The sequence below is a fragment of the Acomys minous genome, assembly GCF_964271855.1.
Source record: "Acomys minous genome assembly, chromosome: 14".
NCBI lineage: Eukaryota > Metazoa > Chordata > Mammalia > Rodentia > Muridae > Acomys > Acomys minous.
In genome coordinates, this window is record NC_140496.1 from 105,877,415 (window position 1) to 105,904,812 (window position 27,398).

At 45.5% G+C, this 27,398-nt stretch overlaps 1 protein-coding gene across 2 annotated transcripts in view; it reads right to left on the reverse strand.

Annotated features, from left to right (window-relative positions):
- Positions 1 to 27,398, reverse strand: part of GIPC2 (GIPC PDZ domain containing family member 2) — a 57,169-nt gene that overhangs the window by 16,520 nt on the left and 13,251 nt on the right. The window contains exons 1-3 of one of the 2 annotated variants that reach the window (XM_084755784.1): positions 18,257 to 18,298; positions 15,860 to 16,045; positions 8,857 to 9,037 (exon numbers count right to left, since the gene is read on the reverse strand). In XM_084755784.1, coding sequence (XP_084611910.1) covers positions 8,857 to 9,037; positions 15,860 to 16,045; positions 18,257 to 18,283 — 394 coding nt within the window. In that variant the 5' untranslated portion in view covers positions 18,284 to 18,298. Of the gene's footprint in view, positions 1 to 8,856; positions 9,038 to 15,859; positions 16,046 to 18,256; positions 18,299 to 27,398 lie in introns of those variants that run through there. The other variant, XM_084755783.1, reaches the window with a different exon arrangement.

A 27,398-nucleotide genomic window follows, 5' to 3' on the forward strand; every position in this document is an offset into this window, starting at 1 on the left:
CACTCGTGTGTGTGTTTATTCTAGTGTTACATACATGTGTCTAATTGAGTGTCCGTTAGCTCAAAGGTTGCTGAACACAATCGACTCCTGGAAGATGACCCAGCTCCCTACTCACTGGACAAATAGTAGGATTCTGGTGTTTACAAAGCTAAGGGCGCAGATGCTGGACTCGGCAGCTTCAGAAGGACATGATCAGCGCTGTGAATTCAGCAGCCTCTACAGATGACGTCTGTGATCAGTGGCTTTAGTTGATAACTTGACACAATCTCAGTGAGAGACTGCGTAGAGCAGATTGGCCCAACGTGTCTATGGAGCACTGTGTTTTGTTTTGTTTTGTTTTTCGAGACAGGATTTCTCTGTATAGCCTTGGCTGCCCTGGACCAGGCTAGCCACGAACTCACAGAGATCCGCCTGCCTCTGCTGGGATTAAAGGCGTGCACCACCACACCCGGGACTGGGGCACTGTCTTGAGCACAAGAATAGATGTGAGCAGACCCAGCCTCAGAGTGTGTAGCTCCACTCCCTGAGCTCAAGTCCTGGATTGTGTGCGTGTAGAGAAACTGAGCTGCGTGGTAAGCATGAGTGCATTCATTCTCTCTGCTCTCCACTGTAGACCAGGAATGACTGTTTTCAGCTCCTGTCACCCAGGCCATCCTGCTATGATGGGCAACAGCCTTGAACTGAGCTAAAACAAATATTCTCTCCACTTTCTGTCAGGGTACTTTATCACATCGGCAGAAATGAAGCTAGGACAAGTCTACACTCCTCCTCCTCCTCCTCCTCCTCCTCCTCCTCTTCCTCCTCCTCTTCCTCCTCCTTCATTTTGGTTTTTCAAGCCAGGGTTTCTCTGTGTAGCCTTGGCTGTCCTGGAAATCTCTTTGTAGACAGGCTGGCCTCGAACTCACAGCAATGTGCCTGCCTCTGCCTCTGTTTTACTCTGCTCCCACAACATCAGAATCTAGAAGGGGAAATTATGCAGAGTAGAAGAGTATTTATTAGTAATAAGTGGCTCTTAGAGCTGTACAAAGTGAACAAAAACTACAGAAGTTTCCCCATATACTCCACCCCCCACAGACCATCACCCATGCAGCACCCCCACCCAGGCAGGGAACATGCACTGACTGACGCCATCACCCAGAGCCCACGGCTGACACTGGGCTCACTCTTGGTATTCTATTTGTCTGTGCAACCTCCTATTGCACCCATCAGTAAGTGCCATGAGGAATGTTGCCACTGCCCCCAAAATATCCCCTATCACAGAATTATTTTTTATCTTTTCTTTGACCGGTGTCTTTATCTTGGAGACTGTCACCTCCAAGCCAACCACTTGGTGGCACCAAAGCAGAAGTTAAGCTCTGGTTTAGACAGCCTCCAGACTGGCATCACCCAGGCTTTCCTAAGATTTAAGCAGGTTGCAGAGACTACTTGTATAAATATAAATATATTTCTCATTGGATTTCAGCTGAAAGTACAGGCTCATTTCATTTTTCTAACTTCTCAAAATTATATGATCTGCCTTAAAAGAAAGAAAGAAAGAAAGAAAGAAAGAAAGAAAGAAAAAAGAAAAAAGAAAAAAGAAAAGAAAAATCTCACTTAGCAGCTCAGGGTGGCCTGGAACTCATTATATAGGACAAGCCTGCTTCAAATTCCAGTGTTCCTTCTGCCTCTGAACTTGAGCCACCATGGCCAAGTGCTCTGGCCTTTCAGGACATCTTGTGGGGACTTTGTTCTGAGATCCACTGGCCTACACCTTCATGCTTGGTTTCCAATATGGCTCACAGTGGTGTTCTAAAGGCCATGGAACAAGCTCCCTTTTGTAAAACCTGTACTGTGATCCACAGGACTTTAGACTCTCAATGCCCAAGTCAGCATCCTCAGGGCCTCCATCGACAGCTTGAGGGCTGAAGTCCTTCTCTGTAAGCAGAATGATTTCCACAGGGCTGAGCAGGCACCCAGAGAACTAATGCAGGGAGGACACTGGGCCTGACACTGCTACTCCTATTAGCAAACTGCTGCCAACTTGAGAGAGGGGGCTAGGGGAGGGGGGAAGGAGGGAGGAAGGAAGGAGGGAAGGAGGGAGGGGAGAGGGGGTAAGGAGGGAGGGGTCTGCTCTTCACTCCCTCCAGAACAGAACTATTTACATTCTCACTGAAAATGAGAAACACGCAAAAGGTTGTCACTTCAAACACCAGGAGCACAGGCCTCTCTCCTCTCTCTGCCTCTGTCTCTTTGTCTTAATTAACATATATTTTTACCCTCTCTTAAACAAAGCCATATAATGTCGCCCTTCAATTCAGAGGTACAGCAGATAAACCTCCCAGGGTTCCACTCCCCCACCCCACCCCCCACAGTGGGCAGATTTAAGCAAAGCCCCTCACAGGTACTCCACTGGAGAGCCTCCAGGGTCTCTCTGTTGGTGGGAGGCCTTGAAGAGTATTGAGACCATGCGGGTTGATGATGAAGGTAATACCAGGACTCTGGTCTCTGTCCCCTCCATTCCAGCAAGGGAAATGAGGTGGGGGGGAGGGGGCAGGGGAGGGGTGTCTCTCCCCTAACCTATCAAGCATTCCTGCACCATCCATCTTGAGCTGCACAACACACAGAGAGAATGAGCAACTTCCTTATCTTACAGACAGAATGTTTGAATGGTCACAGTGCTACAAGGCCAGGGTGGTTGGAATCTCGGGGTTCTCAGAACTGACCTAGTTTCAGGAGAGGATAAATACTAAGTTCACTAGGAACAGACCCCACCACAGTTTTTTTTAATACTTTTATTTTATTACACATGTATAAACAAACTACATACAGCAGGGAGAACCATATGACAATCATGAGAATAATGAATTCTATACATGTTACAGTCATAGTGACTTGGCCATCTGCACTCAACCCGTTTGAAGTAAGTGTCTTTCCTGTCTTGTTGGGTCTAAATTTCTGAATGAGATTCAATATCTATCCTATTTCAACTCTAATAGCTTAACTTCTTTATCTTGATCTAAAACTATCTTGTACCCTAACCAACTAAACTTGGTTGTAAAACTACTATCTTGTCTTCAATGCTCCGCAGAATAGAGCAGAGGAGTGTTCCAGGCCATGGGTCCTGCAAAGTCAAAGACTCCAAAAGCAAGGAGAGGAGAGTTCCAGGGTCCCGCCCCACTGGGTGACTCTGCACTTTCACTCTGCAGCATTCCTGGGAGTGACTCATCTGAAATTCCGTCCCAGGCTTAGGCTACTTGGGCACAGATCAAAGGGCTGGGCATGGAGGGCGTTCCCTTTGGCCAAGGCTCTAAACAGCGAGTTAGCAACTACATCTGGTGTATGTATATGTATTATAGACATAGCATGTTTTTATGACAACTTTTTAGTTATTTTTGTTTGTTTAGAGACATGGTCTCATGTAGCCCAGACTGGCGTTGAATTTAATATGTAGTCAAAGGTGATCTTCAATCCCTGGTCATCCTGCATTCAGCTCCCACATGATGAGATCACAGGGTGAAGACTTTGAAAGTCCTGGTTTATGTGGTACCAAACCCAGGCTTTGCCATTCTAGGCAAACACTACAACTGAGCTACATCCCAGTGCCGTTTTTCCTTTCCTTTCTTTTCTTTATTTTTCTTTTCTTTATTTCCCTCTTTCTTTCTAATTCTTTTGGGGGAAGGGGTGTTGGGAGGGAGTTATACTCACTACATGGACCAGGCTGGTCTCAGACTCACAGAGATCTGCCTGCCTCTACCTCCTGAGTACTGGGAGCAAAGGCATGTATCACTATATCTGGCAAATTTTTGTTTTTTTATAAGGGTTTACAGCTTGCTGAGAAAAAGTCCCTATGTTGGTAAATAGTTGGGTCTTACATTGAAAATAGTTAGACCAGTTTTACTTAAAATTCATCTCAAACATCTGCCACACCCCCATAAAAGCCAACCTGGCCCTTTATTTATCTTCTTCCATAGAATCAGTGGGGCAAATGTCACACCCATGTCCAGCTAGACACTAGAAGGCCAGAGTGAGTCATACTATATAAACATACTTAGTGACACCCCCTTGTAAGGACTTTAAAATTTGACCAAAACAATGTTTGTCAATGATAGATAAAATGCAATATACATCTAAAGCTGACATCTCCCAGACTTTCTCCAGAGCCACTTCCACACCCCAAAGGCCTCTTTCTAATCTTAAATCTGTTCTTCCTTTCAGCCTCCATGGACAAAAATCTTGAAAGTGAGGTTGACTTGTGGGCTTCCGTCCCATTGGCCGAGGTGCCAGCAGCCCAGCTCCCACCTCTTTCTGCCCTTACAGCTTTAGTGTTTCCTTAGAATTCCTACGGCAGCTCATGGTCTTAAGCACTTACCGTTTCCTCTCTACTAAACTGCCAGGAAAGCATTATCCATAGCTTCTTCTCTAGTCAGACACAGCGACATCGGTCCTTCTGGCTTAACTCCTGTGGCTTCATTTTGTATCATTCTTAACTCCAGTGTGTGACAGCCCTCTATCAGCCTCTTGCTCTATGGCTAGCTCAGTTCAAATCCCCAGTACCTACATAAGGCAGCCAGGCATGGCTACACACACCAGGTTTGGGGGAGCAAAGATAGGCAGGTCCCAGGGGCTCACTGACCAGCTAGCCTAGCTGAAACTGTGAGCTTTGGGTTCAGTGAGAGACACCGCTCCAGGAGAATAAGTCGTTCACTGTCTTCTGGTCTCCACGTGTAAACCACGCTCACACGCATGGCCCTCCCACCCATTTGTTTTACACATACACATACATACACACACAGAGAGAGAGAGACAGAGAGAGGGGGGGGGGAGAGAGAGAGAAAAGAAAATTTCTACTTGCAGAAATTCCTTACGCAAGTGAATGGCAGCTACTACCATGATCCATTGCAACCTTCCACTATTTGATCTGAGGTGACACAGTCCCAGCTTTCAACCCACTCGCCTGTTCCTCTGCCCCGTGTCTCTGTTGCTGAAATGACTCCCTCTGCAAAAGGCTATACCTTTGCCATGAGCATGAACATCTCTTTCAATTCTTACACCTCTAACTCATGGCCTGAAGGTCCTGTAGACATTATTTTCTGTGCACCTGTGCTTTTACTGTGGCCCGTCACATTGGGTCAGTATGGAATTTTCCATTTCTAGTCTGTCCTGGTGCTCAGAAACTTTCAGTTAGAGAATGGGTCTAATTTTATATTTTTTAGGTAAGGTAAGATAAACCCGTGTTAACAGCTTTACTGAAGACTCGATGTATCAAGGACTACTGTATGAGTTTTCAAAATGTATTTAGTATGGTAAACTCTATTGACATCTTTCATTTGTATGGAGAAGCCAAGGCACAGAAAGGGTAAGAAATGTCCTCTTTATCACATACTAAGTACCTGGCAGAGTGACACACTAAGTACCTGGCAGAGGGACACACTAAGTACCTGGCAGAGTGACACACTTAGTACCTGGCAGAGGGACACACTAAGTGTTCCATTTCATCTCTTGCCTTTTATTTCATATTCTCCAGGGTACTTTGTAGAGTCCAGGATGTACAAGAAACAACTCCACAGCATTTGTTGTTTAATTTTTTTATACTAAAGAATAGCATGAATAGTAAAAAACATTTTCTTGGGTTTTGTGTTGTTTTGTTTTGTTTTTTGAGACAGGGTTTCTCTGTGTATCCTTGGCTGTCCTGGACTCACTTTGTAAACCAGGTTGGCCTCAGACTCACAGTGATCCACCTGTTTCTGCCTCCCAAGTGCTGGGATTAAAGGCGTGCACCACCACCACCCAGCTAGAAAACATTTTCTTAAGGCATGTGTGTCTCACACCTGTAAATGTGAGAACTTGGGAAGCAGAAACCAGACAATGGCCTCTGCAAAATGGAGGCTAGCCTGGTCTACATATCAAGCACCAGGCCAACCAAGGCTACATAGCAAGACACTAATAAAAAAAGGGGGGGGGGATGGACAGGTTGCTTTTTTAATGTTTGAAAAGTTTAAGAAGTCATGCAATGGAAGAATCCTTTTTTCCCCCAAGGTCTACAGGGCAGTGTTTGAAAAGAGGACTTAGCACAATGACTCAGAACAGTCTCCAGCTGTGTGTGAGTCAAAGGGCTAATGAGGCTTCACATACTTAACATCCCATTCTGATGGGTGCACATCACAGAAACTAAGCTTCTAAAAAGCCGACACATCAGACCTGCAACCTCAACTCTAACCTGCAAACCATCTCCTCCCAATTCCCTACAAACCACAGGTCTCAAGGGTAACAGTCAATGCATTGGGCAGCTTCTCCAGGATGAATGACTTAAAACTCATTTAAATAAAACACAGCCAAGGCCACAAGGACCCAACAGTCATCCCCTAAGGCTAAAGGGTCTCAACAGTTGTCCCCTATGGCACAAAGGTCTCCTGGGAACAGGGACCAGTCAGTCGGGGCTGGTTTCTAGAGTCATCTCTCAGCCAAGTGGATTTTCACAGGCGGGACAGTCTGGGTTGGCAATGAGCAGGAGTTAAGCTCATGGCGGAAGCTGTGTCCCTTCACACAGGCATGAGGAGAAAGGAAGTGACCCAAGCCCTACAAAACAGCTTGAGAGACATTCCAGCCAGCACTGGATAAGGGCTGGAAGGCTGCCATGACAAGGGCACGGAAGGCTCCGGCTCAAGGCTAGAGAAAGAAAAACTGGAATCAGATAGCAACTGATGAGGAGAAACCACGTCAGGAGGCTCCCCCCTCACATTTCCAGCACGGAAGCACACGAACCGAGAAGCTTTAAGTGCTGTGACTCACCGTGAGAAGCTGCTACATGATAAAGTGTAATGTATACTTTAAATATACACAAACATACATAACTGAAACATACCTATGTCTGTAACAACTGAAACACCCTGCCCCGAAGCAGGTAGAGTGCTTACCTAGCATACCTGAGGCCCTGGGTTCAATCCCCAGCACTGCAGGTAGTACTCAGTTGTGACTCCTGCACCTGGGAGGTAGAGGCAGGAGGATCAGACACTCAAGGTCACTGTGGCGGTTTGATGAGAAAGGGCTCTTAGATTTGAATGCTTAGTCATGGGGAGTGGCACTACTTAGAAGGATTAGGAGTCCTTGTCAGGCTAGCTGTGGCCTTGTTGGTCTCTGAGGGTGGGCTTTGAGATTTCAGGAACCCACACCTGACCCAGTGTCCCCGTCTCTTCCTGCTGCCCATGGATCCCAGTGCAGAACTCTGAGCTGTTCTCCAGAACCATGTCTGCCTGCACACCACCATGCTCCCCACCACGATGAGAATAGATCCATTTTACAGTGGCTTTTACTTCTCCCTCAGCCCCAGGGCTGGCTCAGGAAAGCCCAGTGGGTCTGCTCTTAGGAAGAGTGACAAGACCAGCTACAAGGCAGCGTCCCCTCGTCTGGCCATCGTCTGGCCATCCTCGCTATGCTAGCTCCTCTTCCTCCTGCTCTGGAATGCTGGTGTGGCCCATGAAGCTCTGCTCTCTGCCCTTTGTCTTCACTCTGAATGAGTAGGTCTGTTTCCAGAGCGTTGTAGTCCAGTCATTCATAAAACCCTTCTTATAGGCTTCGGTCCTCAATGCCCACCAGCCTCACACATTTCCACCTGAGCCATCTCATAGGATTCCAAACACGTTAGGTCCCTCACTGTATTTCTCATCTCTTCCCTGTCTCCTTCCTAACTGTTCCCCAGCTTTCCTCATCTCAGAAAAATCCCTCACCCATTATCCCTCATTATGTGCAGTGTCTTATTTTACATCTGCATTCAATGGCTTTGCAATCCGCCCTTCTTAATATTTAGGATAATCTGAGGTCACCCACTGCCACCAGTATACCGACCAAGCACCAGAAGAGCCTTGTGGAAAGGGGCTGCTGAGAGAGGCTTGTGCATGTTCTGCCTTCTTCAGGGAGAAAAGATGCCACTGCTTTCTCCTATCATGGCCCCTGAGAAGGTGCACGGCCAGGAGCATCCTCCTTTTGGCCTTCCACAGGCAACGCACTTCCCATTGCATTTCTATTAACTGACTGAGCATCATGTGGGAAGAGGGAGGACTTCCTACTGCTACAGATACAGGGGTGACCTGTCACTCACTGGAAGCCAGGACGGCCAGGTCTAACTCTCCCACTGTTTTCATTAGCTGCACTGAGAAAACAACATTAGAGGCAAGTTGGAAGAAATATTTGTGTTATGGGGGCAACAGCAAGACCGTAGCAGGGAGGGGCCTGAGATGAGGCAGGCGGGCCCAGATGACCCTGCTGAAGATATTTTAGGACCGGTGTGCATGAGGCCTTCATCTGGCTCATTAAAACAGTGCTGGGCAGCAAGAGAAGCCCTCGCATTCTCACACCCGTGAGATGGCCTGGAGTTTTGAACAACAGTTGAGACACCAAAGAGGGAGTCACTTCATGACGGCCTAAACTCTAAATGTCGAGAGAGAAAGAGTTTGAGAAGTCTGTGAAACAGAGTGGATGACTGAGTTAAATACCAAGCATAGTAACCCTCTGCTGCCTCGGTCCCTGGGAAACAGCTGTGGTTTGAAGCGCTCCATCAGAAATCTCCCTGCTAAGCAAATCGAAAAAGGGCAGCAGAGGTTGGCGCAGCCTCCCACCCAGCTCCCTGCCGGGACATGTGACTCTGCAGACACAGCTGTTGGCTTAGAATGGCCCTTCTGTAGGAAATTGTCTATAAGGAACCTTCTATAGGAAAGGTTGCGTTCCTTCTAAGTGAGGCTGTCTACAGTTGTCTGAGTTCTTCACCAGTGCGGTAGATAAAATGGCGTGCTGAAGACGCACAGCCCCACGTGGCAGTACCCTGCCTCTCAGACAAACACGGGGAAGAAACCAATTTCTCACACACGCTCAAACTCAACTTACCAAATGCCTTCTTGGGTTCTATCAGCTGCAAGGTAAAGAGCTCCTCTTTTTTCAATTCCTTTAGCTTCTTAGCAACTTCGTAGTGACGCCATCCAACAATATTCTCTCCGTTTATAGATTCAATGTGATCCCCCACGCAGATCGTTTTAACTGAGTCAATGGTGCTGCCATCTTTAATTCTCTGAAAGAAAGGAAATCAATGATGATGTCGAGTGGCGCTGTGTGGCCTCAGCTCTTGTGCTCCTGAGGTACATCGTGCTGACACATTCACAATATAGCTTGATGCTCACTCACAGACGGAAGGCAAAGCAGGAAAGGGCAAACATTCCAACCCCACACTGGTTTCATCTTCCTTCCACTCAGACCTCAGCTGGCTCACAGCCACCATGGCCTCTGGAGGACACCGCTCTTCCCTCTGCATCCCCTGTCCCCGTACTCACAGCACTGCACAGCAAACATTTTTACAGCTGCCCCTTTACATCCTTCCAAATCCCTCTGGGATTCCACATCCCAGCTGAAGAAGATGGGGCCTTGGGAGGAGCAGGTGGCCCGGGTTCCACACTCCTCAGGCCAACAGAGCCCTGACCACTTGCTCTATCGATAAACTGAAATGTCCCTGGGGATGGACACAACTTCTTTAACTACTGCCCCTAGAACAGTTCCTGCACGGCAAGAAATGATGGTTTAGAGATTTACTTTTCTTCTTATTTGTGTGTGTATGTGCACGCATGTGTGCGCATGTGTGTGTGTGTTCCCCTGTGTATGTGTGCATGTGTGTGTGTGTTTGCCTCTGTGTGTGTGTGTGTGTGTGTGTGTGCATGTGCGCACGCCTGTGCAGATGCCCACAGAGACCACAAGAAAGCATCAGATCTCTGTAGATGAAGTTACAGGATGCTGTGGTACTGGTAAGCAAACACATCCTCTGAAACAGCAACAAGTGCCCTTAGCTACTGAGGCATTTCTTCTGCTAGGCAGTAAGTGGGTTTTCTTCTTTGAATACGGACAACAAGAGACCCACAGAGCTTAAGCTCTGCCTAGCAGCTTTGTATTTAGACCACTACAAACGCAAAGGCTTAAAGAATGCTGTGGCTGCAGCCAAGAAGACCAACATCCACCCAGTGACAAGCAGGGCTAACATTTCAGAAGTCAGTAAGTGTAGGAACCAGGCCCGACTTGGCTGCCTGCCTGTCTTGCTGTTTCATGTCCTGTTTCTAGCAGCTTCCGTGTCTGTGTTTATGTTGGTTAGCTAGTCATGTTTACTGCTCTGAGAATGCACCCCTCCCCTCCTCGGGACTTTTCCTCCTGTGTGCAATCACCTCTTGAGGGATTTCACCTGTGAGTTGCATTCCTGTTTTGCTGGCTATAAAAAGGCTCTTTGAACACTGAATAAAAACTGCTGCCGCTGCTGCTGCCTCCTCCGCTGCTGCTTTTTTATCATAAGGACCCGCTGTATTATTGTGTGTGTATGTGTGTGAGTTAAATCCACAGTCCCTTGCCCTTGACTCGGTACTGCGGTGGCGTGGGCTGAGCTTCAGCACCCAGCAGTGAGGGTGAACTCACACTAGTGATTCTACTGATGCATCGTAAGTGTGAGGCACTCAGGGCCCAGGGAGAAGCTGCAGGTGAAAAGATAGAAAAGTTGTTTTTCAACCCTGGCCAATTAGTACCTTCCGAGATGGGCTCAGGGCTGTTCTATACTTTCTAAGAAAATCCACACCCTCATACCTGTCCCGAACACCTGACAGCACGTGATGTCCCAAGCTGAGCTCTTGCCCCCTCAGAGATAAAATAGCTAGTAACCAATCATTTTAAAGGGCATTCTTAAGAGCCACTCATGGTCCAACAACTGCCTACCCCCCAATTCTGCTTCTGTAAGAGTATAAGAGACCCAAGCGTTGCTTATTCGGGGTCTCCAGCTTAACAGAGCTTGGTAGACTCTATCACAATGGATCAATAAAGCATCCCTTGCTGTTTGCATCGGACTGGACTCTCATGTCTCATTGGGCTCCGGGAAGTAGGACCCAGCCCCACAGGTTGTCCATGGCCTGCATGTGTGTGTGCACGTGTGTATGAGTGTGTGTGCGTGAGTGTGTGTTTGTGCACATGTGTGCGAGGGCTTGTGTGTGTGCACGCATGTGTGTGGTATATGATGTGTCTGTGTGCATGCATGTACATGAGTGCCATGGCAAGCATACAGAAGTCAGAGGACAGCTTCCGGGAGCCACCATGTATGTCCAAGGACTGAACTCATGTCTTCAGGCTTGGCAGCAAACACCTTTACCTGCTGAGTTATCTCACCAGTCCCATGTCTGTTGTTTTGGTTTTTAGAGACATGATGTCTCTCTAGGTAGCCCAGGCTGGCCCTGCAATCCTCCTGCCTCTGGCCCCTAAATGACAGGATTTCAAGGCTGTGCCACCACCCAATTTATTAAGTCTTCTCTATAATGTACCTGCCGGGCAGAGTTTCACTAAGAGGTCCAAAATCCATCAGACGGCACCAAGAAGTCTGAAGGGATTTCAACAACACACTACTTAAAAATCTACAGTTTCTAAACTGTCACAGAAAAATAAGCAAGAGTACACAAAAGATTGGATAAAGGGGGAAAAACCGGTTAACTACACTGTTAGATAATTATTCTTAAGCCAGTAAGGGATTTAAAAATATCCATTTAACTTTGACTTCTTTTGGTTTGGTTTGATTTGGTTTGGTTTAGTTTTTTCAAGACATGGTTTCTCTATGTAGCCTTGGCTGTCCTGGACTCACTTTGTAGTCCAGGCTGGCCTCAAACTCACAGTGATCTGCCTGCCTCTGCCTCCCAAGTGCTGGAATTAAAAGCTTGCACCACCACCACCATGCCTGGCTTTAACTTTGACTTAAAAAAAAAAGATTTATTTATTATTTATACAGTATTCTACCCACGTGTGCCTGCACACCAGAAAAGGGCGCCAGATCTCATTATAGATGGTTGCTGGGAATTGGATTCAGGACCTCTGGAAGAGAAGACAGTGCTCTTAACCTCTGAGCCATCTCTCTGGCCCCAATTTGACTTTTTAAAAAAATTCTAATTGAGGTCTTAATTCACCTGGATCCTATTTTTTTCCTTTATCAATTATATCAAACAAATTGACCTTGTACAAGGTTTAGCTTTTTTTAAAACACTTGTTATAATTTTATTTAAAATAAAATACATAAGCTTTATCAGGTAAAAGACTTAGAAGTGATGTGTGACTCTTACCTGTGAATTAAGGGTCAGAGTAATGAGACAGTCACCCAAGCTGTAAGATGCTAGGAAGTCACCACAGAGCACCCAGACCAAAGGGAAGAGACAGGTACCAGAAGTCGGCCAGCGGCAGGCAGAGAACCCAGGCAGTGGCAGGAGAGAGAGAGCACCTGTGAGCCACAGACATGGAGATAGGGAGGAGAAATGAAAGCAGGGACCGGAAGAGCGAGCAGGAAGTGACGCTGGTTATTACAGGTGAGCTGAGCCCCAGACTCCTGGGTGTCTTAGTTAGGGGCTCTACTGCTGTGACAAAACACCATGACAAGTTGGGAATTATGAGCACATCTTTTACCTCGGCACTCTGCAGCCTAGTCTACACAGTGAGTTCAGGACAGGACAGCCAGGGTTGTACGGAAATATTCTGGCTCTAAAAGAGGGAGAGAAGGGGTGGGGGGCTAATTTTGCCTACTTTTCCTGGGTCACAGTCCATTAAGGGGAACCAAGGAAGAAACTTGAGTCAAGAACCAGGCACCAGGAAGTGAAACAGAAACCATGGAGGAGTTTTGCTTACTGGATTGCTCTCCTGGCTTGTTTGTTTGTTGAGACAGGGTTTCTTTGTGTCACCTTGGCTGTCTTGAGCTTGCTTTGTAGACCAGGCTGGCCTCGAACCCACAGTGATCTGCCTGCCTCTGACTCCCAAGTGCTGGGATTAAAGGCATGTACCACCATGCCTGGCTTCAGCCTGCTTTTTTATAAAACCCAGGACCACTTGGTCAGGGTTGGCAGTGCAGACGGCAGTCTAGGCACTCCATCAATCATTAACCAAGAATATACCCCGAAGATCTCCCTACAGCAGTGGTTCTCAAGCTATGGGTCCCAACCCTTTGACAAGGGCTCAAACAAGGCTGGCATCACCTTGAACTTCCAATCACTCTGCCTTTACCATCTGAGCGCTGGGATTACAGGTGTGCGCGCAATGCCAAGTTTTATACTGTGCTGGGATTAGAACCCACAACTTTGCGCTTGCAAGACAAGTACTCTACCCACTGAACTATCAAATCAATGTTCAGTTCTTCTCAATTTTATAACTGTACTATGGTTATGTGCGATATAAAGAAAACTTCTGTTCTTAGTAATCACACTCTGAAGTAGTTAGGAGGGAAAAAGATGAATATAGATACAAATATAGACATAAATGTATATGAAAACACGGCAAATCAACAAATGATTAAAAACTAGACATTTAGGTAAATTGTATATAAAAGCTATTTATATTATCACTGTAATATTTTCAGTTTTGAAATTATCCAATTTATCAAATTTACATCATCTGTATTTTAAAGTACACCAGTGGCTTTCTCATTTCTTACTATGCCCTCTGTCCCCAAAGGGCTAGTGACTAGTACTCTGAGGCAGGCACATGTTTGACAAGACATTTAAAAAAAGAAAAGAAAGAAAAAGACAGCAGCTTTGGACGTCAGAGGCTAACGGCTAACGTATCCGCCCACGTTTGCGAAACTACCGAGCCCTCCTCTGCAGACAGCAGGCCGGCTCTGCTGCTTGTACCTAGTGTCCTGAACTTGCCCTGGACTGTCCCGCATGACTTTCCCAACTCCAGGGTTTTCCATTTGGTCACCCACTCACCCTCCAGTGCATTCCTGTCTTCCACAGAGCTAAAAATAACCGTTCATCAAGCGGGCAGTTAGGTAGCACGGACAGCTAAGATAACCTCCCTGCGACTGTTTCTGTACTGAGGACAGGGCAACCGGAAAGAAAGGCATAACCTGCTGTGCTGCACAAAGCCTAGCACTGATTCTTAGTGCATAGAAGGCCTGGCTCCCGAGTTCAAATCCTGATCCTGCCCTGCTGTATAATTTTGGCCAAGCTGTTTAGCCATCCTCATCCTGTCTTTGTGTGACAAAGCGGGGGTTGGTAGCATTGCCCGCCAAGGACAGAGTGCAAAGACACACAAAGGCAGAGGTAGCACAATGCACGATGCACAGTTCTATACACTTCAAGAAGCAAATGGCAGCAGATGCCGTTTTCAGGGCAGGTGTCAACAGGAAGGGGGCACAAAGGAGCCTTAGGGGGCCGCAGAAATGCGATTCCTATGGATTTACACCACTCTACCAGCATTGGTAAGTGCATGTTCATCTAACTGTACATGTTAAAAGATGTACCATACTGCAACACAAAATCAAAATAAAAAAGACATCATGCTGATAGAAATAAGATTGCTGTGAGAAAGGGAGATGGGCCAGGGGGCAAAGTGCTTGCTGTGCAACCCTGAGTACCCGAGGTTAGACCAGGGGGCAAAGTGCTTGCTGTGCAACCCTGAGTACCCGAGGTTAGACCTCTAGCAGCCACATAAAGAACCAGGCAAGCGTCTCCAATTCCAGCAGTGGGGAGGTGGGGACAGGCAGTCCCTAACACTCACGTGACAGCCAGCCTAACTAATCAGTGGGCACTAGATTTGGTGAAAGACGCAGTCTCAAAAAAATGAGATAAATGACTGAAGAAGACACCCAGCATCACTCTGGGCTCCACACACATGAGCACATACGCACATGGCCACATGCACGTGTGCACACCCACATGGACACAAACATTTGACATGCCACAACCACCACCATGCACATGAAATTAAGATAAAATAAACCAAAGTAGAATTATTGTGATGGTGAAATGAAAATGTATGCAGGCTGACTAGTGTTTGATAAGCAGTAAGCCAGCTGCTATTAAGGCAGCCAACCCTGAGGCTGAATCAACCAAGAGAATCAACCAAGCCCAGGCATTTGTGGACAGCCTGGGCTACATAGCAAGATACTGCCTCAAGAGAACATCCAACAATTGTGTCTGACTGGACGGCTACAGATGTTTCCTTGGTCTCTAAGCAACATGATACAATAACTATTTATATAGATGTCACAAGTGATCTAGAGATGACTTAAGCTGTCCGGGAAGGTGTACACAGGTCATACACAAATGCTATGTTATTTGTATTATACACTTGAACAGGCACAGACTTTTGCATGCACAGGGGTTCCTGAATCAACCATTTGTGTACAACACACACACACACACACACACACATACACACATACATAAATGAGTACACACACGTGTGTGCGCGTGCGCACACACACACACACACACACACACACACACACACACACGAGGGGGATGGCTGTACTCATTGCAGCAGAATTCTTGCTTGGCTTTTCTTAGTTTTACACTATTTTAAATTTCTTATCTTTACAACTCTGTACTATCCTTTTTGTACTCAAACAGAAGAATTGCCTTCTTGAGATAGTTCTGAAGAACGGTTTTAAAGAAATCTGAAATCTGCAGAGTTAGAAGTAGCATTAAATCACTAGACACCATCCAGGAAGTCCTGAAGCTGCATAAGCAGGCCAGCTTCCGTGAGTAAGGAGAAGGAACTAGGGCCGGGCCTCCTGTCAAGATGTTCTAAACTGTAGAGGACATGGAAAGCAAAGGGAAGAATTTCAAGAAGTTTTGGGGTTTTTTGGGTTTTTTGTTTGTTTGTTTGTTTGTTTTTATGCTATCTTCAAGCATTTTTAAAAATAAAAGTGAAATACCCATTTGTGAAGCCCAGCTGAGCTAGCTAGCTCTCCCAGAAGAAAATTTCTAACTCTTTGACCTGGTAGATTTTCTTTCTTTCTTTCTTTCTTTCTTTCTTTTTTCCCCCGAGACAGGGCTTCTCTGTGTAATGGTAGAGTTTCTTAATTGGGTCACCATGTGATTGTTTTCCAAAACCCTACCTTAATGAAAGCATAGCCAACGCCGTTGTCTGTGATGGTGAGGCCAAGCAAGTCCTCTGACTTATAGACGTTCACTTCCTTTTTTATTCCTTTCACATGGGCAAATATGAAATCTTCAAGACCCAGCTGCCCTCCTAGGAGCTTTTCCATGTCGATTTTCGGTGTGTTTAAAGTACAAAATAAGATCTGCAAAAAGAAAGAAGCCGTTTAGCTCAGTCTTCTTCAAGAAAACCCTATGACTGTTAACGAACTTGTTCAATAAATACTTATTGAACAAAAAAGTCCTCAATTTATGATGTAAGAGTCCCTGACATAGAGTGAATGAGTTTGTTGGCAGGTAGGTAGAGTTTGAGGCAACATTGTGAAATGTGACCCTCAGACAAGTATGAATATTTCTGAAGACGAGACCCTATGCTAACTTCTTTATATCCGCTCTCTCATTTAACACTCAAAATGACTGTATAAACACATTGTTATCACAAACAGGAAATGGAGATTTAGCAAGATAAATTAATTTGCTTAAAGTCACAGTGTCATCACTTGTCAAAGCCAAGAATCTGACTTCAATTCTCATCAACTTCAAAGTGACCAGTTGCTCACACCTGTGAAATATAAGATTCTATTCCTGAAGGTCCACAAGATGCATATGCATGGGAGTGACACACACAATGATGAAAATGCAAATAAAAGCCAGTAAACGTATCATTTTAAATAAAGGAAATTTTTCTTTCTTTGACATCATAGTGCTTCAAAATAGCAATGGAGGTGAAGCTAAGGGAATAGCTCCATGGAGGGCCTCTTGCCTAGAGTGAAACAAGCTGTGGGTTTATGAAACAAAAACAAAAACAAAACTTTTTTTTCTATCAAAGGTGGCTAGTCCACCAAGGGCTAATATCCCATAAATCTCCAACTGCTAAAACTTTTGCTTATACTAAAGCCACCTTCCCTGTGTTTCTAGAACTTGAGCCTGGAGCAGCCTGCTTCATCAGAATAGAAGCCAGAAGCCAAGCAACCTCCCTCCCCATTGCTTGCTAGTCTAGTTGGGTCGTGTACAGGCTGGCCTCGAACTCACGGTGATCCACCTGTCTCCACCTCCCAAGTGCTGGGATTAAAGGCGTGCGCCACCAGACCTGGCTCATGTACAGGCTTTTTACAAAGAGAAACTGCCTTGTGGAGCCACTCCTGCTTGGCTCATGTACTCCTAATAAAATACCAGGACAATTGTTTCTAATAGGTTCAGTGCCCAGCACAGGAGAGGGGTAACAATATGAATAGTGGGTGAAATATTTTAGGAATAAATTGCATGTCAACAACTAACAAATACAAATACAACTGTTTACTTTTTTTTCTTTTTTCTTTTCTTTTTTTTTTTTTTTTTTTTTTGAGACAGGGTTTCTCTGTGTAGCCTTGGCTATCCTAGACTCATTTTGTAGGCTGGCCTCAAACTCGCAGCGATCCACCTGCCTCTGCCTCTCCAGTGCTGGGATTAAAGGTGTGTATCACCACATTTTTAAAAAGAAATGGAGAAACCTAGTATGATGGTACATGTCTTTAATCCCAACACCCAGGATGCAGAGGCAGGGAGACCTCTGTGAGTTCTGGACTAGCCTGAGCTACATAGTGAGACCCTGAGGCCTGGATGGCATCGCTACATCCAGAGTTCTTACAAAATTCAGTAAGCGACTATTCATAAAAAGAACTGTACAAACCAACAAGTTCTAACGGTGAGTCTTGCACAACTGTTCCCATAAGACAGGCATTTCCTGAATAATATCTACAGCTACGTGTGAAAACTCCTGAAACTACAGGATCTGGGTAGAAAAGAAGTTAGGTTCTGCTCGTTTTTAAAATTCATGACCAAGATAAGTTTAATTTCCCCCGTAAATCGTATGTAATGGCCACTGCTGGTTACGGGCTTGACTACAAGCTGCCAGGCATACCTGTGAGGGAGACTTAGTTAGCTACATTATTTGAGGTCCAAGACCCACCTTGAATCTATAGCACTTGGGGTCAGAATCTGGGCCACAGCTTCTGCTGGTGCCTACTAGCCCCCCCCCCACCCCCCACCCCCTGCTTTCATGTCACTGGCATTAGAGCCTACTTCTCTGGGATTCCAGCAGACACTGAAGACCAGCTGAGACATCCAGCCACATGGGCTGAACAATTGGTGGGTTCTTAGACTTGCCCTGGGAGACAGCCATTGTGGACTAGCTGGTCCACGCCTGTGAGCCGCGCTAATAAACCCCCTATGCTCATGTCCAAAGTTCTTACAGTTCTGCTCCTCTACACAACGCTGACTAACACATCACACCATTCAGGGGTCTTCTCTCTTTTTTCTTTTTTAAAGATTTTATTTATTTATTATTTATACAGTACTCTGCCCCCATGTGTACCTGCCTGCCAGAAGAGAGCACCAGATCTCATTATAGATGGCTGTGAGCCACCATGTGCTTGCTGGGAACTGAACTCAGGACCTTGGAAGAACAGACAGTGCTCTTACCCTCTAAGCCATCTCTCCAGCCCCACTATCCAGATTTTTAAACTCAAAGATAATTCATGGACAGCATTCATACTGTGTATTTATACCTTAATTGCTACCTTCCCAGGGTTTTTAAATTCCTTCCACATACTTGTTACTATCAATCCTGAAAGTCATCTGGCTGGGACAGCAAAAGCTTCAGTGTAGAGCCTGCACCATACACCAGTGCCACGTTTGCTAAAGTGGCACCATTATACAGTCTACTAAGATACTTTGTGGATGCACAGAATAAACATTTGTCTCTAGTGCTTCGGGAGGTGTTCTGGCTCACAGACACATGAACAAATACCCCAAACACATCCAGATTATTTTTAAAACTCCAGGAAATTCATTTCCAGATCTCTTTTTGTGTGATAGTTTCCTTAAACAGGAACTACGCTGGCTGAAGATTCTAGTATTCCAACAATATTATTAAAAAAAAAAAAGAAGAAGAAGAAGAAGTCATGGTTTGTGCACCTAGGAGCGCATTATTGGACATGGATTATTGAAAATAGATTCTTCTGTCATACACTACATCCAGACTACAGCTTCCCCTCCTCTGCTCCTCCCGGTTCCCCTCTCCTTCCCCCTCCTCCTGATCCACACCCCTAGGTTTCTCTTCAGAAAGTAGGAGGCCTCCAAGAGACAACAACCAAACACAAAAAAACAAGATACAGTAACACTAGACACAAACCCTCTTATCAAGGCTGGACAAGGCAACTCCTCAGGAGGAAAAGAGGCCCAAGAACAGGAAAGAGTCAGAGACACCCCTGCTCTTGTGGGCGTGGCTTTAATTGTGAGCAACTGAAACAGTTATCTACAGTAGCAATGCTAAAATTCCTCATGCAACTGCTTTCCTCTATCTCAGTTTCCCCAGGAACCTTGGTTTCTTTATTCCTCTAATCTCAAGTAAGAATTGCAGCAATATCAGTCAACGTTATTGTAGAAAATAAAAAAGGGAAATTGAATACAAAATAAGGCAAGTAATGGCCCCCACTCTCATGTGGGGATTGTCACCCCATCATTACACATAAGAAAACCATTCGGGTTGTGCTTATTTTGTTAATGACAAGGTTTGACCTAGTCATTTTTTTTTCAATTTTATTTTATTTTTATCTATGCATATGTGTATATGTCTGGGGTGTATATACATCTGAGTGTAAGTGTTCAAGGTGACTAGAGGTGTTTGATTTCCCTGGAGTTGGAGTTACAGGTGGCTGTGAACTACCTGATATGGAGGCTGGGATCTGAAGTCTGATCCTCTGAAAGAGCAGCAAGCATTACTAACCACTGAGCCATCCTTCCAACCCTGGGCTGTCCGTATTTCCTGAGTTTCAAAGGCTGATCTATATAGTGAGCTATGGGCCAGCCAAGACTGTCTGATGACCCTATCTAAAAAAAAAAAAAAAAAAAAAAAAAAAGCGGTGTCTTTTGCTGTATGATCCCCCATGTCTTAGTCACTGTTCTATTGCTGTGAAGAGACACCACAGCCAAAGCAACTCTTCTGGAAGGAAGCATTTAGTTGGGTCTGGCTCACACTTTGGTCCATTATCATCACGTCAGGCCCCATGGCTGCATGTGGCATGCTGCTGGAGAAGCAGCGGAGAGCTACATCCTGAATCCTGATCCAAAAGCAGAGAGAAACTGGGTTTGGTGTGAGCTTTCGAAACCTCAGGGCCCTACCCCAACAGACACACTGCCTCCAACTCGGCCACACCTCCTAATTCTTCTAATCCTTTCAGTTTTATTCCATGGTGACTAAGTATTCAAATATATGAGCCTTCAGGGGCCATTAAACCATCACATCCCCAAAGCGTAAACATGTTAAGTCACAAAACTGATATAACTCAAAACTATTTTTTAGCTATGCTGATGCTGGGGTGAGGTATACACTGTTTCAATGTAGGTTCCCACCCACTAAAGCACAGTGGCTACCAATGGCTACTTCAGCCAACACACTGAAAACGGCATGCTGAGGAGATAGAAGTCTGAAAAGATAAAAGAAAATCAGTATTACCTACAAGAGACACTGATGAATTATGGGTACCAGCTACTTGTACGCTTGAAGTTACAACAGCTCCAATTAGCAGTGTCATTCAGGTTGCACAGCACTAATTTGAGAGTCTAAACTCAGAATGTTCCACAATCCAAAATGTGTTGTACCTCGTATACTGTGGGATAGTCTATACCATGAAATTTTGTTTTCTGCCCAAAATTACTTTTAAAAGTAATATGCACCATTATCTTCTATCTATGTATATGAATTTAAAACATTTATAAACCACCTTTGTGTTAAATGTACAAATATTTCAAAATCCAAAATGAAACTGAATCCAAAACACATCTAAGCCTTTCCAGTAAGAGATGTGCAACCTACAGGTGTGTGCGTTTGCTTGTCTGTTTTAGTTCAGGATCCCAAGCGTGAGAAGAACATGCTCCAGGGCCAGTCAGGTGGCCGTTAGGGTAGGAGGGGGGGGTAGGGGGTGGGGGGGTGGGGGGGGTGGGGTGGTGGATGGGGTGGGGAAGGAAGGTGCTTGACATACAAGCCTGACAACATGAGTTCAGTCTCCAGAACCCACACAGGAAGCCAGACGTAGTTGCTTGCCTCTAGAATCCCAGCACTCCTACGAGGAGGTGAGAGGCAAACAGGGAACTCCAGAAGAAGCTCACATGGACAGCACCTGGGCAGAAGCACGAGAGGCCTGCCTCAAGGCAAGATGAGAGCATCAGCTGCTGAAAGGCGCCCTCTGACTCCCACAGGTGCTATACCAGTCACATGCCGCCTCCCAGGTGATCTTTAGGAACATGCGACCACTGAACTCCACCCTCGCCTTTTCATCTGCTTTTCCTCTTAGAAAATAAGCTGGGACTCGGTATTGGGACTCCAGGTGAAAGTGGTATGGGAGAATGGGGAGATAGAAGGACCCCGAGGATCCAGGAACCCCACAAGGAGACCATCAAGGCTGGCGGATCTGGGGGGGTGGGGGCAGGGCCTGCACAAACTGTTGTACCAACCAAGGACAATGTATGCAGTAAACCTTGACCCCTATTTAGATCTAGCTAATGGACAGCGCATTCTCCACAGTTGTGTGCAGAGTGAGGACTGACTCTGACATGAACTCTGGTGCCCCATATTTGACCACTTCCCCCTTCGTGGGGAGACCTGGCAGCACTCAGAGGAAGGCGAAGCAGGCTACCAAGATGAGACCTGACAGGCTGTGATCATATGGTGGGGGAGGAGGTCCCCTTCTGTCACAGACCTAGGGGAGAATAGGGTGAAAGAGGGAGGGAGGGGGGAATGGGAAGATACAAGTGAGGGGATAACAAGCAGGATGTGATCTGAATAATAAAATTTAAAAAATAAAATTTAAAAAAAAAAGAAAGAAAAGAACGGCCTAGAGAGAAAACTGAGATCTTGTCCAGGACTCCTGCCATGACTGACCGGCTCCCGTTTCTTGCCTCTGATGCTTCTCTGAGATCTAACTTGTGCGTGTGGGGTCATCCAAGTCCCTGCCACTTCCTTAATGCAACAACAGCCACAACAGCTAATCCTTCTGAGCTGTGATTTGTCGAAGTCGTAACACGACGAGCTGAGACTTCTGTGGCTTTCTTCTAACCCATAATGCTTTATCTGTGGTGCTAATATGAATTGAGTCTTCAAAGAGAAAGTTCTATAAATCAGAGACCGCACATTTTATGCTGTGTGGAATGAAATAGATTGTGTAGTAAACTATCCAGTTCCTAAAGGGATAGGACAGCTTCCAAAAGGAATTTCTTCTAATTGGCTCTGAAAGTCACATTAGATATTTTAACAAATGTCCAAACACCAGCAAAGCTTGATTGCTCAATTTGAATTATGTAATTGGGGTTTTTAAAAAAATGTTTCTGGTCATTTTAAATTGTTTACATTTGTTTATTGTATTACAAACATAGCCATTCCAAAATCTCAAGCCCAGTATTTTTACAATACAACATACTTACACAAACTCTAGTATTGCTTTAAATAAAGTGCCTTAATACCTGTAGTCACTACAAACAGCTTCTCAGCTTAGAAAAGATACAAAACTGGCAACGAGACAGACATTTAGAAACATGACACTGCATGCTTTATTTAGACCTTCATGAGGATATCGTAGAAAGTCCTGCCTCGAACAGGGTAGAACTTTCTATAAATGAATCACTTCTAAATTAGCCTCCATAGGTCAGCAGCAGCAAACCTTAAGTAAAAAGTGAGTCACCATGCGAGCCTTCACCAGCACAACCGCATCCCCCAGTGTTTCTAGTGGCTAAAATAGTATGACAAAAGAATTCTATCAGAAATATGAAAGCCAAAGCCATATTTTTAAACCACCAAATGATTTCCCAGAATAACACATTTTTCTGCTATGAAGTCTAGTCAAGGGAGCTGTGTATCTAAGAAAGTCAAAACCACAAAGCAGTTCTTGGAACACAAGAGAAGGTTAAGAGGGCATGGGTTTTCATCTTGTCTGTGTGGACATGACCCAGACACTAACCCAACAAGTAAGACATGGCCCTCTCCCAGGATGTCCCTGCAGAGAGAGGAGATGACTGGGCTTGCCCCTCCAAGTAACGTAAGGTACCTGCCAATTTTAAGACATTATAAATCAAGCGATGCTTTAGTTTCCAGCTTTCTGAACTAATTATCTTCCACAAAGTTTCTTCCTCCTTGATGCAGAAGGTGGGGGAAAGCACAGACAGGCTCGGAGAGACTGGATCATTCATTCACATCCAGATACAGTGAGATGACTTATCAACATAATAAGTATGTGATGAGATCTGTGAAGTAAACTTTCAGTCACCAACAAATCTGAACACACACTTGAGTTTCTGCTGGGTTGGAGTTGCTCAGTTGTTTTTTCGCTTGTTTTGTTTTGTTTTGCTTTGCTTTCCTTTTTCTAGACAGGGTTTCTCTGTCTGTGTTGGCTATCTTGGGCTCACTTAGTAGACTAGGCTGGCCTTGAACTCACAGCAATCTGCCTGTCTCTGTCTCCCGAGTGCAGGGATTAAAGGCATGTGCCACCATGCCCAGGCAGTTGCTCAATTTTGACCCTCTTCTAGCTATAGAGATATGGATCTGTAGGACCAGAGATTGTGGAAAGGTGAGAGAGTTGACAGGACTTTGCATGGGTAGGTCACAGGCCTAAGTAAAGGGTTCTGTGCTGGGAGTTGGTTAAGCTTGCTCCCTGTTCCACGTTCCCACCACAGAGTTTCTTCCCACCCTTGGCTTGCCACCATCATGTCTATTCGGCCTGTGAGATCCCTGGTACTGGGACAGGCAGAGCATTTGGAGGAGGAGAGGGGACCTAGCAGGATCCGAAGTCTTCTCAAAAGGCTGGCAGGCTGCTACAGGGTTCGTGTTCAACTCCCAACAATGTGTCACCACACCAGAGCCAGGACGAAGCGTACCAGGCCCCTGGCACCGGGCTGAGTACTGACTCTATGCTACCTCCTTCTATTTTTACGACCATTCACACTCCCTTCCCCCAGGCCTCCTCAGAAGCCTGTGGTGTGTAATAACCCTCTCACTGCCCTGAGGCTGGCATGGGGGGGGCAATCCTGCTGTTTCTCCACTGCCAATGTAGAACATATTTCTTCACCTCCTATCACCTTCTCCTCTGCCCTCAGACAATTTGTTTATCCTTAGGTTAATGTAGTCCCAGGTTATCCTTGATCACACAACTTCTTTTGCTCTCTGAATTATTTGGGTGTGGTCGCATTCCTCTTAAGAAAACCAACAGACATGGTCCTATGTTAGTACATTAAAACTGAGAAAACATGTATTAAAAAATGCAATTCTGGTGAGATGGCTCAATGCAAAAGGGTCTTGCAGTCTGAGCCTGATACCCTGAGCCTGGTCCCTAGAGCCCTGTGAAGAAAGCCGTTTGGCAGTGGGCACTTGAAACTCAGCTCTCCAAGAGCAAAACAAGGGGCAGAGGCAGGAGAATTGCCCAGGTCCAGATAGCTTGGGATAGCGAGTGCAGCTGGGACAGTGGGAGAAACCTTCCTCAACCAAGTGGGAGGTCAGAGCCATTGACAGACAGATAGACAGACAGACAGACAGACAGACAGACACAGACACACACACACACACACACACACACACACACACACACACACACCACAATAACAGCAACAACAATACTGGTAACTTTTAATTAAGAATAAAGGAAAACTGACTCGGGTGCTGGGGGAGAGACTACTTGAATTATTCTATGTTCTGCCACCAAAACCCATCCCTAGACACCCGCGTTTGGCCTTCTGGGCTGTGATGAGAACATAATGCCCCAGATCCAGGAGACTTAATGAACATGAGAAGAATGAAATGCGCTCTGACTGATGAACATGTTTACCAGAACATTTTCTTTTTGGTCTTCTTGCTGTTTGCTTGTTTGTTTTTGAGACAGGTTTCCCTGTGTAGCCCTGGCTTTCCAGGACTCGCTTTGTAGACCAGGCTAGCCTCGAACTCAGAGATCTTCCTGCCTCTGCCTCCCTGAGCACTGGGACTACAGGCACGTGCCACCACACCTGGCTACTGTGTGGTATTTTTAGCAACAATACACAAAGAAATACCTTTGCAAATCCCACCTTTCATCTGACCTCAGAGCCTACAGGGTTCTGTTGCACCATGCTGACTCCCCACCTGTCACGAACCTTGTAAACCTGTCCAAAGCCACAGTAGCCTGTGACACCTTGAGACATGGCAACCACATGCTCTACTCTGTATACCACGGTAAGAGCTGGGACCGTGGCTCTGTGCTTGCCTGGCTTTCTGCTTCCAGCATCATCTGCAGCCAGGATACAACACTAGGGCAGGGCTGGGTGGCACCAATTTCTGAGGAAATAGGTGTGGCCTGTGTGAGGTCTTGGTCAGCTATGATCAAGCAACACTGGTGTTTGCAGGAGGTTGGGAAGGGCTCAGTGATTTCATATGAAGTGCCTGGCTTGGTGAGGAGTTGGGAAATATCCCCAATAATTTTCAGGTGTCCTACTGGATACTCATGCTGAAAAGGTGGGAAATAATTACTTAAGCCTAGGCTATAACTCTATTATAAGTGAAGTAAATATTCTCTACTCTGAGTCTCTGCACTGCAGTGGCCATGCAAACCAAAGACCCATTTGTTTTATACACAATGTTACCAAAATCCTTCCTTTAAGACAATGAAGTCCCTAGCAAGAATGCTGCCCATGTTACTTGACTTCTTAGCAAATATGTCAGTCAACTGGTGTTGCTTTGATGCAGTAATTTTGAGTGTTCACAAGTACCACTTGGCCCTTCTCTGTTTTAAGTTTCCATGGGCGGCTGGAGTAATGGCTTACAAGTGAATAGCACTGGCTGCTCTTCTGGAGCCTGGGTTCAAGTCTCAGCATCCACATGGTAGCTCACATCTGCCACTCAAAATCTTCTTCTGGCACCTTCCAATACCAGACAAACACCTATGCGTGCATGCAGGCAAAACACATAAAATAAAATGAAAGTTTAAAAAGTCATAAGCCAGCAAGAAGGTTCACCAGGTAAAAGCACATGCTTTACAACCCCGAGAACCTGAGTTCAGTCCCAAGAAGCCACAGTGGAAAGAGAACCAACTCCTGAAAGTTGCCCTCTGACCTCAATATGCACGCATGCATGTACACACATACCTACACACATACTACACATACACACACACACACACACACACACACACACACACACACACACACCCCACAACCCAATAGTTGAGTCAGACATTTAAAAACTTTAAAGGGTGCACATGAAGACAAAAAAAAAAGTGGCCCATACCTGTAATCCCAGCATTTGGGAGGCTTACACTGAATTACCACAAGCTCAACCCAGCTAGCCTGGGCCATATCATAAGGCTCAGGGTGAGACCTTATCTTTAAAAAAAAAAAAAAAAAAAAAAAGGAAGGTGTGGGGGGGGGGGAATATATCAACATTCAGTGGGGTATCATTCTATTGTTATTATGCTAAAATCCATTTTTTCCTACATGGAGATACAAACACCTGACTCCTTCATTGTGTCTTCTAGTTAGTCTGTATATTAAAAATATATTTGTTTCTCTCTAATACTATGGTTAACTAATATATCATGTTTTAAATTGCACATATAGATAGAGGATGTTTAAAATTTTATTTCAGAGTGGTAATGATGGTATCACATGTTTAGATGAGTTTAAGGTTAAAGCTAAGAACCATTTGTCTGGAGCCAGGTATGACGACACACACCTTTAATACCAGCACTTTGGAGGCAGAGACAGGTAGACATTATGGTCTACCTCACGGACTATAGGATGGCCAGAACTACATCGAAGGACCCTGTCTTTAAAAAAATTATATGGGCCGGGCTGTGGCGGTACACACCTTTATTCTCAGCACTTAGGAGGCAGAGGCAGGTGGAAATCTGTGAGTTTTAGGTTAGCCTGGTCTACAAAAATGAGTCTAGGACAGCCAAGGCTACACAGAGAAACCCTGTCTCAAAAACAAACAAAACAAACCGACAACAAAATCATATGTAAAGGAAAGAACATTGAAGGAAAGCATGCAGGAGGAGGCTGGTGATTTCGAGACCAGTTTGGGCTACGCAGAGATTCCCAGTCAAGCCTAACTACGTACCAAGACCTTGTGTCAGTTGGAGAGAAAGGGGAGAGAGGACTTGCACTCTGGAATTGGACAGACACTTGGGATCAAAGACGCTGCCCTGCGCTGTCTCACATATCCCACCTGCACTGTGGGCTCCAGTTGCCTCTGCTGTGGGTCGTGGTGATTTCTAGAGGGTTTGATGGAGTCATCACTTTAGCCAAGATAGCTCATGTTGCGAGTACACTGGGCATTCAACAGCAGTTATGTTCCTCTTTCTTACTGTGAATTCCCCTTCTCCCACACATGTTTACAGAGACAGGAAGGTCAAGCTAGGAAGTGGGAAACACAAAGAATACAGAAAGAGATGGAAGGAACAGGATGGGGAACAGCCTACACACGACCAGAACATGAGCTCGTGTCAC